The 14,626-nt window shown below is 44.3% G+C and overlaps 1 protein-coding gene across 1 annotated transcript; it reads right to left on the reverse strand.

Moving 5' to 3' along the window:
* Nucleotides 1-933: 933 nt before the first annotated feature.
* LOC308469417 (vomeronasal type-2 receptor 26-like) lies at nucleotides 934-11,105 on the reverse strand. The gene is made up of 5 exons (XM_080991855.1): nucleotides 10,665-11,105; nucleotides 9,581-10,396; nucleotides 4,747-4,974; nucleotides 2,539-2,665; nucleotides 934-1,982 (listed from the first exon to the last, which is right to left on the reverse strand). The coding sequence occupies exons 1-5, from the start codon at nucleotides 10,944-10,946 to the stop codon at nucleotides 1,084-1,086; spliced, it is 2,352 nt and encodes a 783-aa protein (XP_080847981.1). The 5' UTR covers nucleotides 10,947-11,105; the 3' UTR covers nucleotides 934-1,083.
* Nucleotides 11,106-14,626: the final 3,521 nt, after the last annotated feature.

Raw genomic sequence — 14,626 nt, forward strand, 5'->3', positions numbered from 1 at the left:
CATAATAAATCCAGTTTGATCTGCTATATATTTATGTATTACTATATTTAATCTACTTCCTAGAATTGTGAAACAAAGCCCTGATTCAGCAATGCTGTAAGACAGTACGGCTGGACATTATATTTTTAAATATGAGATCACTATTCTAGCCATTTGCCATGTTTTAGGAAAAACAGTTCTTAGCATAATTTATTTAATGTCACTTTCAAAGATTACTCTAATTCATTCAATAATTTTTCCTATTACTTGGCTGTGAAACCATCCAGTCTGGGGGTTTCATTGCCTTTTAACACATTAACCATTCTGCAGAGTTTAGGGAGCATTGTAAGAGATTGGAGCTTATCACAAAGAGATTGGGTTAGACATTGTGTTTTTATTATTTTTAGATATAAAAAGGCTTCAATAGCATCTTTTTTGTGACAATCAGATGTATATGATTTCTTATTTTTAAAAAATAATTCATTTGTGATCCCGTCAGATCTTGTTATCCTCTATGGTCTTTAATTGTTGAAAGTATATAAGTGTGTGTTTGTGTAAAAATGTGCTAACAATTTGCCAGCTTTGTTCCCTTTTTCAAATAAACACTGTCTTACAACCTTAGCTTTTTCTATCTTTCTTAAGAGATTACTTTCTAAGTAGCTCTGATTTTCTATAATTATTTTAAGAGCAGCTAGTTTAAGGTTTTTAACAAATTCTAGTTTTTCAGTTTCAACCTCATCATTCAGTGCTTTCTCCCTTGGTGTGTCCCCCCCCCCCCCCCAAATGAAGCTTTTGAATTATTTGACCTCTCATTATTGCCGTTGATGTCTCCCATCAAGTATGTTTATCAGCGCTACAAAATTATTAATATTCTCTTAATATAGATGCCAGGTCCTGTGTAACATTTTCATTTTGTAATATAAAATTATCAATATGCCAGCAATTTTTGTTGTGGTTGTCCATGGCTTGTCCTTTCTATAATAATCAGAGCATGGCATGAAAACTCAACATCACCTGCTGAAAAGGACTGACAATACCTTGTTTACAGACAAATGGAAGGACAAATGATTTCACACAGAGACTCTCTCTCTATATATATTTAGTTTAGTCTTTTGCTGTCAGGTGCTCCTTCTTGTTCAGATCAGGTCTTAGCATAATAATGTAGCACTTGGGTATGAAGATACAGCCCAGAAGCCCAGCACTGGAAGCCAAGATAGAGAAGACCTGCACACCTACCATATACTTCCCCTTGGTGCTCAGATAGGTGGGCACAAAGGACACCCAAACACTGCAGAAGACCAGCATGCTGAAAGTGATCAGCTTGGCTTCATTGAAGGCCCCAGGAAGCTTCCTGGCTAGGAAAGCCACCGTGAGGCAGATGGTAGCCAGGAAGCCCATGTAGCCAAGGGCAGCGTAAAACATAGCAACAGACCCTTCATTGCATTGCAAGATGATCTCGCCAGATTGGGAGCTCATGTCAGAGTCTGCGAATGGAGGAGAAAGTCCCAGCCAGGTGGTGCAGATGACAACTTGCACACTGGAGCAGAAAATGACAATGGAGTTGGCCAGACTCTTCCCCAGCCATTTCCTCAGCCTGTTCCCTGGCTTGGTGGCCAAGAAAGCCAGAACCACAGTGATGGTTTTTGCCAACACAGAAGAGACAGCAGATGAGAAGACAATGCTGAAGACCATTTGTTGGAGAAGACAGGTTGTTTTCCTTGGCTTACCAATGAAGAGGAAGGAGGACAAAATGGAGAGGAGGATGGAGAGGAGGAGGACGTAGGAGAGGTCCCGGTTGTTGGCTTTGACTATAGGAGTTTCACTGTATTTCATGAATATTCCCAAAATAAAGCCTGTGGCTGAGGATAAGAGTAGGGTAAAGGTAGCCAGGATGATCCCCAAATACCCTTCATAGGCCAGGAAGGTGATCATCTTGGGAACGCATTGATCATGGTCCTTGTTTGGATGTTCCTCTTCCAGACATTTGGTGCAGTGGCTTGCATCTGAGGAAGAGAAAACTGAAACTGTCCAGAGGTGCATCTGGAGTCTTCATTGTACATCTTTCTCTGCATACTAGGGACACATCTCTTAACCTTGGGCTTTGACAGGTAAAGTATTTCATTTTGTGGGAGGTGATTTAAAAACAAGGGCAAAGCAAGAACCCTATTCAGAGACTCAGTGTGGCTGGGGCAACCCAGTTAAATGGGAGACATACAGTGGTACCTCGGTTTAAGAACTTAATTCTTTCTGGAGGTCCGTTCTTAACCTGAAACTGTTCTTAACCTGAATCACCACTTTAGTTAATGGGGCCTCCCGCTGTTGCTGCGCCGCTGGAGCACAATTTATGTTCTTATCCTGAAGCAAAGGTCTTAACCCGAGGTACTATTTCTGGGTTAGTGGAGTCTGTACCCTGAAGCATATGTAACCTGAAGCGTATGTAACCCAAGGTACCACTGTATAATAAATTAATGGTGCTGATGATGAAATACCTCTCAGTCGCTCCCAGAGTCTGTCTCTGAATGAATCTCTGTCCTGTGCCCTTGATAAGGAGTCACCCACCTTTTCGAGTAGAGATTCTCCCTTCTGCACATGGGGAACAAGCATAGCAGCAAACTGGTTTTCCTTCTTCAACTGCCTTGGCATATCCAGGGCGACAGCTTTCAGTACACCTGGAGTGAGGCACAGCCTAATTGGTAAGACAAGTGTTAGCAGTATACTGCACAGTGGTACCTCTGAATGCGAATGGGATCTGTTCTGGAGCCCTGTTCGCATCCTGAAGTGAACACAACCTGTGTCTGCGATTTGCTGCTTCCGCACATGCACGTGATGTCATTTTGAGCGTCTGCGCATGCACGAGTGGCGAAACCTGCAAGTAACGCATTCCTCACTGAGCTCCACTCAACCCCAAGGCCATTTTCTTTTGATGCATACTATTTTGGTGTGTTTGTTTGCTTGTTTCTACATTTATTATTCCTCTTTTCTATGTCTTAGGGTCTTGCTAGATTCAACGTGCTGCCTTATTGCAGGGCAGATATGTGGGTATACCATATGGGGAGCGAGTCTGATAGAGGAGAAAACCATCTCTCATGTCTTGCTACGATGTCCTTTTTATGAGGACGCTCGGTCTTTATCACCCCTGTTATGCAGAAAATTCCAAGTGGGTCTGAACCTCAGTGCTTAAAATCCCTGAAAGAGGATAAGGATCCAGAGATCACGTTAAGGGTGGCCAAGTTTTGCGCGGCTGCCATAAAACTCATGGAACAAGCTGTGCTACTACAAAGACTGAGGCCTCAGATGCAAACCCTAGATACTATTTTAGAGACTAAGACCTAAACCACATTTCTAATGGCTGTCATAGTCACATTGTTTATTGTTATATTCGATTGCAAATTCAAACTTAATTCTATTGTGTTTTATGTTTGCTTAGGACGGTATGTGAATCTGGTCTGGGACTGTAATAAACTTCATTTCATTTCATATGTCTTAGGGCTCATCCACACTTCCACTTCTCCTGTGTTTTCTTCTGCTTGTACCATTCCTTCTAGGCATGGGTCTGAGAAGATTTTTCTTTGCCCCACCCCTTTCCTTGAGAAAAAGGTGCTGTTTACCACTGAGAATCAGAGCAAAATCAATCCTCAGAAAACCCAACTGGCGTTTGTTACGATTCAGCAGTAAAGAATGGGTTTCGAAATGGAAAAACAACAACTCCTCTCAGACCTGTGCCTAGCAAGCACAGGTGAGGCAGCAGTGTGGAGGAGCTCTTACTGTGCTGAAGGTACAGGACAAAAGGCACAAAATCCAAATCCAGCAATAAGAGCAACTGCAAAACAAAACTTGGGTGATAAACAACTATCTCAATGGGATGCACTTTTGTGGATTGATCCTTATCGTGTATTTATATGGTGGGCTAACATTTCATAGTTCTGTAGGGCGGGGGGTTACATGATGGGTAATTTAACATGGTGGACAGCCAGTGAGAATGGAAACCAAACACTGTTCCTTTTCAAACACAGTGGCACTGCCTACTCAGTTGCTGAAGGCGCTGTCCAGCACCCTGAATAGCAGAGTGGTCAAGGTATCAGAGCTGAGCCAGGCTGGTGAGGGAACCTTCTGAGGTGCTGGGCCAATGGCTAACTGCCGTTGCTGTCAGCTCTGAATTTCCACATTCCCAAATGGAATGTGGTTAATCCATGTCCCTTTCATGGATACAAAGCTCACTGTATGAACGGGAGACCCCTTTGTTTTTGTTTTAAAAAATTTAATACTTTCATTTTGCTTTACCACACATACAGATACATTTGATGAACCAAAATTACAAAAGAAAAATCCTTAATAATAATGATGATGAAAAAAGCTAAAAAAAGCTACAAAAAATATCAAAGCACATGGCATAGAAGATAAGCCACTATCTGAAAGAAAAAGGAAAAAGGAAAAAGGAAAGGAGGAGGAGGAGAAAAGAAAAGAAAAGAAAAAGAAAAAGAAAAAGAAAAAAAGAGGGGGGGAAAGAGGAAGCTGAGCCAAAACACAAGAAGGCTCATCTATTGTATGCTTCCGTCAAGGTCACAACAGATCATTATTCTTATCAATTCTCTATATCTGCATTCCATAGAAACGGGAGACCCCTTTGATGCTGCTCCCATGTGGCACACTATTCTGTAAGTCTTGCTCCCTGGTAAGTGTTTAAAAGTTTGCAATCAAGTCCCATTTGCAGTCTTCAACAAATTGCTACATCTTAATAGGTGCCACATCAAATAAAGTATCCCCTACCTTTTTAAACTGTTGGGGCCACACAATAGCTTCGGGGTTAATCTTGAACTTTATGTCAGCGGATGTCTCTCTCTCTACACTCCCAACTTTCACTCTGGCGCAAGACATGTTGGGAAACATCACCCAGTTCACAATATCATAACTGCCGGGCAGCTCCCCATTCTCGTTCAAATACAGTTCACCCACTGAGGTATTAGAAAACCGGATTGCTCTCAAGAAAGGGTGAAGCTGGAATGACAAGGAAAGCACCAGGATATAGAAAGCATATTAGATCAGCCCTGCTCCCTTTGAGCTCCCATGAAGTTTGGCAAGTGTAACACTCAGCTAGTGTATATGCCATAATGAGTATCTGGGTTTTTAGTTCCAGTTACAGATAGGTAGCCGTGTTGGTCTGCCATAGTCAAAACAAAAAAATTCCTTCCAGTAGCACCTTAAAGACCAACTAAGTTAGTTCTTGGTATGAGCTTTCGTGTGCAAGCACACTTCTTCAGATACACTGAAACAGAAGTTGCCAGACCCTTCTATATAGTGAGAAGGTGGGGAGGGGTATTACTCAGAAGGGTGGTGGGAATGGGTGATTGGCAGATAGCTGAGATGAGCCTGTTGACGACTCTTAACGACTGCAATAGGTCTTACAGGAAAAAGCAAGGGGTGAGAAGGTGAGAAATGGCTTTGTCATGTATAATGAGATAAGAATCCAATGTCTTTGTTCAGGCCAGGTCTCTCCATGGTTTTAAGTTTGGTAATGAGTTGTAATTCAGCAGCTTCTCTTTCCAGTCTATTTCTGAAATTCCTTTGTAGTAAAACAGCTACTTTGAGATCTTGTATAGAATGTCCTGGGAGATTGAAGTGTTCTCCTACTGGTTTCTCTGTCTTGTGATTCTTGATGTCAGATTTGTGTCCGTTTATTCTTTGGCGTAAGGTTTGGCCTGTTTGTCCAATATAGAGAGCTGAAGGACACTGTTGGCATTTGATGGCATACACAATGTTAGACGATGAGCAATTAAACAGTCCCGAGATGGTATGTGTGATGTTGTTGGGGCCAGTAATGGTGTTGTCCGGGTGTATGTGACAGCAAAGTTGGCATCTGGGTTTATTGCAGGCTCTGGTGCCAGTGTCCGTGTTAGGTCTGGTTGTAGTATTATTGTGGGTTAGGAGTTGTTTAAGATTGGGTGGCTGTCTGTAGGCAATGAAAGGTCTTCCTCCCAGAGCTTGAGAAAGAGAACTGTCATTGTCCAGGAGAGGTTGTAGATCTCTGATGATGCGTTGTACTGTTTTAACTTGGGAGCTGTATGTGATGACTAGAGGTGTTCTGTTATTTTCTTTTTTTGGGTCTGTCTTGCAGCAAGTTCTCTCTGGGTATCAGTCTGGCTCTGTTGATCTGTTGTCTAACTTCATCTGCTGGGTATTTTAGTTCTGAAAAGGTTTGCTGTAGATCTCTTAGGTGAGAGTCTCTGTCTGTAGAATTGGAACAGATACGGCTGTAACGTAGTGCCTGGCTATATACAATGGACTGTTTGGTATGTTTGGGATGGTAGCTAGAGGCATGTAGATATGTTTGTCGGTCAGTTGGTTTACGGTATAAGGTGGTGTCTATGCGCCCATCCTGTATTTTTAGTGTTCTTCGGGGCAAGAATGGTGAATGTGGTCTCAACAGTTATGTTACTCTATTTTTAGAAAACAATTTAAGAGCAACACACATTTAGCCAAACAGAAGCAACGCTGATTGCAACAATCAAAGGATGAAACAGAAATTTTCACCTCCTCACACTCCTTACACTCCATGGTCATATAGACATTGATTTAGAAACATTTCCAATAATTTAACAATATCTTCCTGGAAAAACATTTTTGCTTCAACAACTTTTCCCCGCATGATGAAAAGCTCTCTGTCTTAGACAGCCTTCTTGTATTATGTTTTATTCTACCCTCAGTTGTTTTGCATTTTTTTCTAAAACCAACCACCCTGTGGTCTTTTGACAAAGAGCAGTATATAAGCATTTAAACAGAAATAACTCAATATAAAATGAGTACATTTCAACATTGTGTCATCAGGAGGCCTCTGTGCCTGCTGCATCTATGTTCTATGGGACATGGGTGGTGCTGTGGTCTAAACCACTGAGCCTCTTGGGCTTGCCAATTGGAAGGTCGGCGGTTCGAATCCCCGCGACAAGGTGAGCTCCCATTGCTCTGTCCCAGCTCCTGCCAACCTAGCAGTTCAAAAGCATGCCAATGAAAGTAGATAAATAGGTACCGCTGCAGTGGGAATGTAAACAGCATTTCCGTGCGCTCTGGTTTCCGTCATAGTGTTCTGTTGCACCAGAAGCAGTTTAGTCCTGCTGGCCACGTGACCTGGAAAGCTGTCTGTGGACAAACGCCAGCTCCCTTGGACTTCCGGGTTAGCGCGATCGGCTAATGGCGGATTCCCTCCGAGCTCCGGAGGGAATCGGCTTGACAGGGGCTGGGTCTTGCCGTGCCGGCGACACGGGGACCCTTAAAAACCACGGGCACGGAGCCCGTGGACATGGTGACTCGGCGGGCATCGTTAGTGCCCTCCCGACTCGTGAAGGAGCCTTTTTAAAGGCTACGGAACGGGTGCCGGGGAGCGGCGTGGTGCTGTGAGTCTTCTGCTTCCCCTGCCGAGCGAAGCAGCATGCCATTTGTCGGAGAGCGCTGACTTCTTCCTGCTAAAATTTGGACTTAAAATCAAGAACAACAACCCGTGAGTAATTTGGAAATTGGATTACAAATAATTTGATTCTGGATTTGGTACGAGCGGGGGAGGTGAAAAAAAAAAGGGAAGTCCGCCTCCCCCTTATTGTAAACAGTTTGAAGCAAGGATCTGTCAACTAAGGTTGCGAGAAGAATTGTTGTGATTGGATAAAAGATATAAATTCCACGGATTTAAAGGACTAAGCTAATGTGCCGGAGGACAAGAGATTATTTGTTTGGATTAAGTACCACTTTTCTCAAGCCCGGGAGTAACCCGTGAAAAGAGCCTGCAGAGGATCTATAGAAAACTTTTGACAGCTGTCAAATTAGCTGTCAAAGTTGGGAAAATCAAAAGCTTAAATTTTAACCGGTTATATTGCTACAAAATATTGAAAGTAAAGAAAGACTGATACAAATAAATCTGACTTTTGGATCGGAAGGGAAAAGAATACTAAGTAACCAGAATCCCTCTAGAGGGGATTCTTGGACATTACAAGAATGGAACTAGGTCGGGAAATACGAGCTGACCTGCAAGAGCTTATCTTTCTCATGGGAAAGCTGCAAGAGATGATCGAGCAAGGCCATGTTTTGTCTACAAGTCCTACAAAATCGAAGTTAACAGAAAATATACCTACTGAGTTGGAAAGGGACTTGATGCTCAAAACACAGGCAGCTGGACAAGAAAAGAAACCAAAGATTAAGACACCAGCTGAACAGGAGGAGCAGAAAGAAGGGGTGGCTGAAAAGTTACAGAAGATAAAAGAGAGCCGGAGACCTGCCAAGAAGAATTTTAATTCGACTAAGATGAAAACTGGACTATTTGGGACATATAGACTTAAGAAACAGAGCTGGAGCTCCACCTTTAAACAAGCAGGCCTGGCTGGAAGAAATATGGTTAGCATTGAGAAGGTACCTCTTCGACCTTGGGTGTTTAATATGAGAGACCTCCGAAGAAGCCGGCTGAAAGGGACTGAGAGAGATTTGAGAGCCTCGGACGTAAGGTCACCAGGCTAAAAAGATGGACTAACTGGACTTTGGTTGGGGATTGAAACCGGGGAGAGAAGGGTGGGGTTTAGAAGTCCAAAGGGGGCCTGATTTTTACTTTGCAGTGTAAAATTATATGTTTTTTATCATTATAAGAATGGGGAATCCGTGGATGGGAATCAGGGACAATCTTAGGAAAGGCATCTTCTTTTTTGTTTTTATATCTTTTTTTTTTCTTTTTATATATGATTAAGGTATATATTTTAAAAATTGTTAAACAAACCAAATTAATGGATAATAATGAACTAAGGTTTAAACTTACTATAAAGAATCATATTAACAAATTATGGTTAAGTAAATTAACAAACTATGGTTAGGACACTAAGGATAAAAACTTGTTTGAATAAACAATTGGAGTTGGAATACAATAAGGGGAGGCGTGGGGAAGTCATGAAAAGAAGTTATTGAAAATGAGACCTAAAAGGTGGAATCTTTTATGTTGTTTTTTGGGTTTTCTTTTGTGTTTCTGTTTTGTTTTTTTGTAACCTTTTGAAATTTTAATAAAGATTATTTAAAAAAAAAAAAAAAAAACGCCAGCTCCCTTGGCCTGAAAGTGAGATGAGCACTGCAACCCCGTAGTCGTCTTTGACTGGACTTAACTGTCCAGGGATCACCAATTGCATTTGCCTTACAAATGGACATTTCCCTCCCCTCACTCCTGAATGTCGGAAAATGTCCAGTCGTGGCCGACTCTGGGTTTGCGGTGCTCATCTCGCTTTGCTGGCCGAGGGAGCCAGCATACAGCTTCCAGGTCATGTGGCCAGCTTGACTAAGCCGATTCTGGTGAACCAGAGCAGCGCACGGAAACGCCGTTTACCTTCCCACCTCAGCAGTACCTGTTTATCTACTTGCACTTTGAGGTGCTTTTGAACTGCTAGGTTGGCAGGAGCAGGGACCGAGCAACGGGAGCTCACCGCATCGCAGGGATTCGAACCGCTGACCTTCTGATCCGAAAGTCCTAGTAATAAAGTTAGTGCCCTTCATTTATCCCCACAAGTGCCAAAGCTGGAGACAATACTAAATTAGGTTCTATGGTTTGGAAAGTGCATTTCAGTTTGAAAAGAGGGAAAGGAAATACCTGCCATGGCTGCAGCCTTTGATGTCCCAACCTGTCTCCCCCATCCCCCATCAGCATCCGTTTTGATCTCGACGAATGTGCAGCATGTAAAGCATGCGCCACGGCTTGGACATGGAAGTAAGTGCTGTAGCTGTCTTGGGACAGGGCCCTCTCCAGCTCCTCCCTGGGCAGAGGCTCCAGCTGCTGCTGCTGCTGCTCCTTCTCTGTGCATCTTATCTGACCTTTCACAGATAAGGCGTGCTTTGAATACGAGCAACAATATGCTTCAGCCCAAAACTGACGAAGAAGATAGGAATATGGCACATAGTAGTCGTGTGTGGTCCTTTTGGGGGTCTTAATTATAAAGGAGAAAGAACCATGGGTGTACCGAAAACTTTTGCCTTGCAATACCACATTGATATCCTGAAAACCTGTTGTGATCCAGACCCTTGCTCCAACTTGTTCCTCAATCCTTTTTTGTAGTGTGATGATTGCCACCCATCCCATCCGCGTGTTTTCATAGTAAACAAACACACTGACTTGCCTCCATATGGCAAAGGGTACCCCGGATACGAACCCTTCATAGAGAGTGCCTTCTGTTAGTCGTTTTGTGAAGGCAACACAGATTCCACTCTGGATCATGAGAGATGTCAGGGCATTCATGAACCTCTCTCCATTCTCGTTGTCTGGAGCAATGAGGCCAATCCACGTCCATCCAAAATGCAGGAGCAGCTTGACAATCCCCTGGTACTGGGAATCCTCTTTGGGGAGCAACCGGTAGACAAAAGGGAACTGGGATTTGTCATCCAGAGCCTGAGCATTGAAGCCGTAACTGATCTAGTGAGGAAAGGAAGAGATTCGTGCTTTGCTTTGGTCTCAGGACAAGAACCAGACATTTATTAACCTGAAATGATTAGTATTGGTCTGAAACATCAAGGGGTGGGATGCCAGGTGGGCAGAGACTGGGTTTGGGAGCCCTGGATCCAATCTGCAGCGTTTTAACTTAGTTTTGGATGCCCTGCCTTGATTTCCCTGGAGAGAAAGTGGAATTTCATGCCTATGAATTTCTATTCTGTCCCTCCATGCTGCCCCTTCCCCTTCATACCTGTGGTACTTTGTAGATGCTTGACATGATTGAAATGTGTTTGGAAATCACAGAATTGGCCCCTTCAAGAACAGCCAGCAGGTTATCATTCCCTTTTCCACAGGTATAGTTTGGGATGTTGCTTTCACCACCTGAAAGCAGGTTTAGCATGGCATCGGACGTTATCATTGCATTGAATAAGCTCTCATAGAGGTTGTAGCCCAGGGTGATGTTGGGTAAGAGCCTGGGGTCCCTGTTGATCTCCTGGATGGTGAACAAGAAGGAGCAGATGTGCCAGTACATCCTACCTGAGAAACTGAAATAAATAAATACTTTTTTAAAAATGTGAAACAACTGTTCATCATTCAGCGACTATACAGTTGTTTTGATTCCCCCACATAATGGCCTGTACATCTGCTGTGAGGACTGAGAAAAGTCATATCCTTCTTGCAATATGAAAAACCCACTTGCCACTTAACAATAAAAGTAAGGAAATTAACACTCCATCACAGAAGGGAAAGAAACACACAGCCTAAAGGGACTAAGAAACTGAGGATATCCCTTGTAATTAGGAGCATCTAGAGTAAGGTTACTAGACATCCCCATTTCCCGGGGACAGTCCGTAAGCAAGGGGGCTTTTACTTTGGTTGAAATAACTCAGGAATCCCCCAGTTATCCCCTTGCATGTGATCCTACCTAGATTAGGAGTTGCTTCAGGGTTCATGAAGTCCCCAATGGTTCTTCAAAAGGCCAGTAAGGAAAGAGTTTTTCCAAGGATGATCGCAGCAGGCCAGGGGACGAAAATACTGAGGATATCACTGGTAATTAGGAGCATCTAGAGTAAGGTTACCAGACGTCCCCATTTCCCGGGGGCAGTCCCCGGATTTACAAATCAGTCCCCATACAAAATCCATTGAAGTTGAAAAGTGTCCTAGATTCATTGAAAAAAATCTGATGACCTTACTCTAGACTTCAGTAGAGGAAGCACCAAAACCATCAAAACAACTTTACTTATGAATGAAGCTTAGTGGGTTGAAGTTGTTGTTTTGTGGTTGGTTGTTGTTCAAAAAACTGAATAGCTACTTCTCAAATTTTGGAGATTTGACACTGGTAATGAGGAGGTCCTATGACTTCCTGGCTTGATTTTTTAAAAATAAATTATTATTCATTTTGGCACTTCTGCCAAAAATGTCTCCCAGAGCAGGTTTCAAATGTCACTGTTACAAGGGCTCATCGCTGAAAAATACACGACACAAAAGCAAAAGGTCTCAGGAGGCAGGATGGAAACCTAGGAGGGATTTTTGCATGAGTTGCTGGGCCAGGAAGAAACCTATGTGGACACAGATGCACGCGCGCACACACACAGAGAGAGAGAGAGAGAGAGAGAGAGAGAGAGAGAGAGAGAGAGAGAGACATCTGTTTGGCTTTCGGAAATTGCATGACTTGGGTGACACCCTCGCTTCAGTGCATAATTTTGCTGAACAGATTTACTTGCATCCTTCAACAGGCAACACTGCATCATAGCAGCTAGAACATCTTCCCAGGGCTGACAAAGGGAACTAGAAAATAGGACAGGCATCTTGGGAACCTGTGCCCCCACTGCAATTGTTGCTGGTCTCCCATAAGCCCCCAGCCAGCATGGCCAATGGCCCAGGATGACAGCCCAGCAACATTTGGGTGGTCCTCAGCCTTGATCCAGGGACAATTTCTGTTGTAAATTGGAGACGCATAACTTCCATCAGCATATAATGACTTACTGGTCAAAGTTGGTTACTGGGAGCCGAGAAAAGTCGTATAGGTTTTGCTTAAAAGGATATTGTGGAGATATGATCCCGCTAATGAGGAAATCTCCAGGCTGGTAGTAACTCCAAGCTTCTTTTTCTATGCTCAGATTCAAGGGGCATTTTGCCTTCAGGTTACCACACACTCCGTGGGGTATCAATAGCAGAACCAGCAGAACCAGCAAGGGTACCATCCTGGCTCTGCCCCCTGCACCTGTCTCTCCTCCGGCGCCAGCTAAGCAGAAGATGGCGAGAACTCTTGCAAGGCCAAACCCACAGCGGCTTCACCCCTACAGGGGCATCCAGCTTCAAGCAGACACATCCCTCCCTTTCACCTGCTCTGTGTCTCCTCAGTTTGTGTCTCACACAGGAGAGACGTTGTGCACCAACTCCCCACCCTCCCCCTGGAAGAACGCAACGGATAACCTCACGATGGCCTTTATTCCAATGTCTAGGCGATCTCCAGAAATCTCTCTCGAGCTTTGGCAAGAATAAATCACTATGATTTTGATGTAATTATAATTAGGAGGGAAGCTCATCTCCACAACATCCTGAAATCATTGTGGCAGGTGCAGCACTGGAGGAAAATATGTTTGTGAGGGATTACAGATGCGGCTCCAAATTTGGCATGGGTTGTGTGTGAGAGTGTGTTTTGCCCAAACTTCGGTGACAAGAGCATTAGAAAAGCAGTGCACCTGGGTCAGTCCAAACAGCCAGTGGAGGGTGGTCCATATGGGCAAGGGGGGCACTGCCCAACCAACCTGTCTGCCTCCACCCAGTTTCCTGCCTCCTTTCTTACAAACAGCCCAGGTGATGGTCCTCACTATCAGCTCCCACCTCCTCCTTAGTCTCCGTGTTGCCCTTGCAGAACTCAGCAAGGGAGGATGGCGAGAACAAAACCAGAATCGGTTGGTTCTGTCTGTTCCTGGCTCTGGTTCCAGTTATCTGCTCTGGCACCATCTACTGTTGGGCTCCCTGTCTTCTGCCCTACCAGCCACAATGGAGTCAGAGTAGGACCTTGGAGGGAGGGCGAGATGGGAAAGGGATTCTTCTCTTTCCTTCACACGCTGGACCACCTGCCCTTGAGTTGGCTAGGAAGCATGCTGGGTGGTGAATGGGACACCTGCCTGGTACACCTGCCTGGTACACCAAAGCCACGTTTCTTGGGGAAGTTGGGAAGGTAGTGCCAAAGTAACCATTTTGCCCTGTGTGGAAGGGTCAAAGCTCAGTACCCACTTTTGCATGCGAAAGGTCCCAGGCTCAGTCTCTAGCATCTGGGAGAGAGCCTGGTCTGAAATCCTGGATGGCTGCTGCCATTCAGGAAAGACAATGCTAGGCTTGATGGCCTGACTTAGTATAAGGCAGTTTCATACATGATGGTGCTGCTGTTCTGGGCTTTGTAGAAAAATTGAGGTCTAAAAAAGTGTATTAATCCAAACTTTGTGTTGTGCAGTGGTTAACGTGTTGCACTAGGGCTTGGGAGGACTAGGGCCAGACACTGTGCCTTAGCCTAACATACCTCACAGGGATGTTCTTGTGAGGATCAAGTGGGAGCAGGGGAACCATATAGGTCACCCTGAGTTCCTTAGAGGAAAGGGAATATAGGTGCAGCCAGGAGAGATCCCAGCCACAACTGGCAACTGAAGGAGTTGAACTGCTCAGGACCGCTACTTTAAATGGCTCAGGACCACAACACCTCAAGGACCACCTCTCTCCATATGAACCTACCTGGACCTGGAGATCATCCTCTGAGGCCCTTCTCCGTGTGCCTCCTCCACGAGAGCTCTGGAGGGTGACAACACAAGAACGGGCCTTCTCTGCAGTGGCTCCCTGTTTGTCGGATGCTCTCCCCAGGGAGGTTCGCCTGGTGCTTTCATTATACACCTTTAGGCACCAGACAAAAAACATTCTTTGGCTGACTGACATCTGATGCCCTTTTAAATGTGTTGTGGGAGAGGGGTTTGCTGGTTTGCTGTGGTTGTTATTTCTACTATGTGTTCTGTGGTTTTTATATTGTAATGTTATGTTGTGAACCCCCCCGGGTCACAACAGAATCCAGAGCCCAGAAGGAATCATGGAGAGAAACAGGTTGGCTGTGACTGCAGCATTCAGCACCCCGATTCAGGGGGTCCAGAGTTTTGGGACTGGAGGCATATATTTAGGAATGACAGAAACTGTTGCGGGCAGCATAAGATACACATT

Source organism: Podarcis pityusensis, assembly GCF_964106645.2.
Source record: "Podarcis pityusensis genome assembly, chromosome: 2".
Taxonomy (NCBI): Eukaryota; Metazoa; Chordata; class Lepidosauria; order Squamata; family Lacertidae; genus Podarcis; species Podarcis pityusensis.

Bases quoted from the DNA above. Each gene is read 5' to 3' on its own strand.
- LOC308469417 (XM_080991855.1), bottom strand. From the start codon at position 10,946: ATGTACTGGCACATCTGCTCCTTCTTGTTCACCATCCAGGAGATCAAC. The intron at 2,666-4,746 runs GTAGGGGATACT...CTTACCAATTAG, and splicing joins GGCCCCAACAGTTTAAAAAG to GCTGTGCCTCACTCCAGGTG. The intron at 1,983-2,538 runs GTGGGTGACTCC...TCTCTTCCTCAG, and splicing joins GAGAATCTCTACTCGAAAAG to ATGCAAGCCACTGCACCAAA.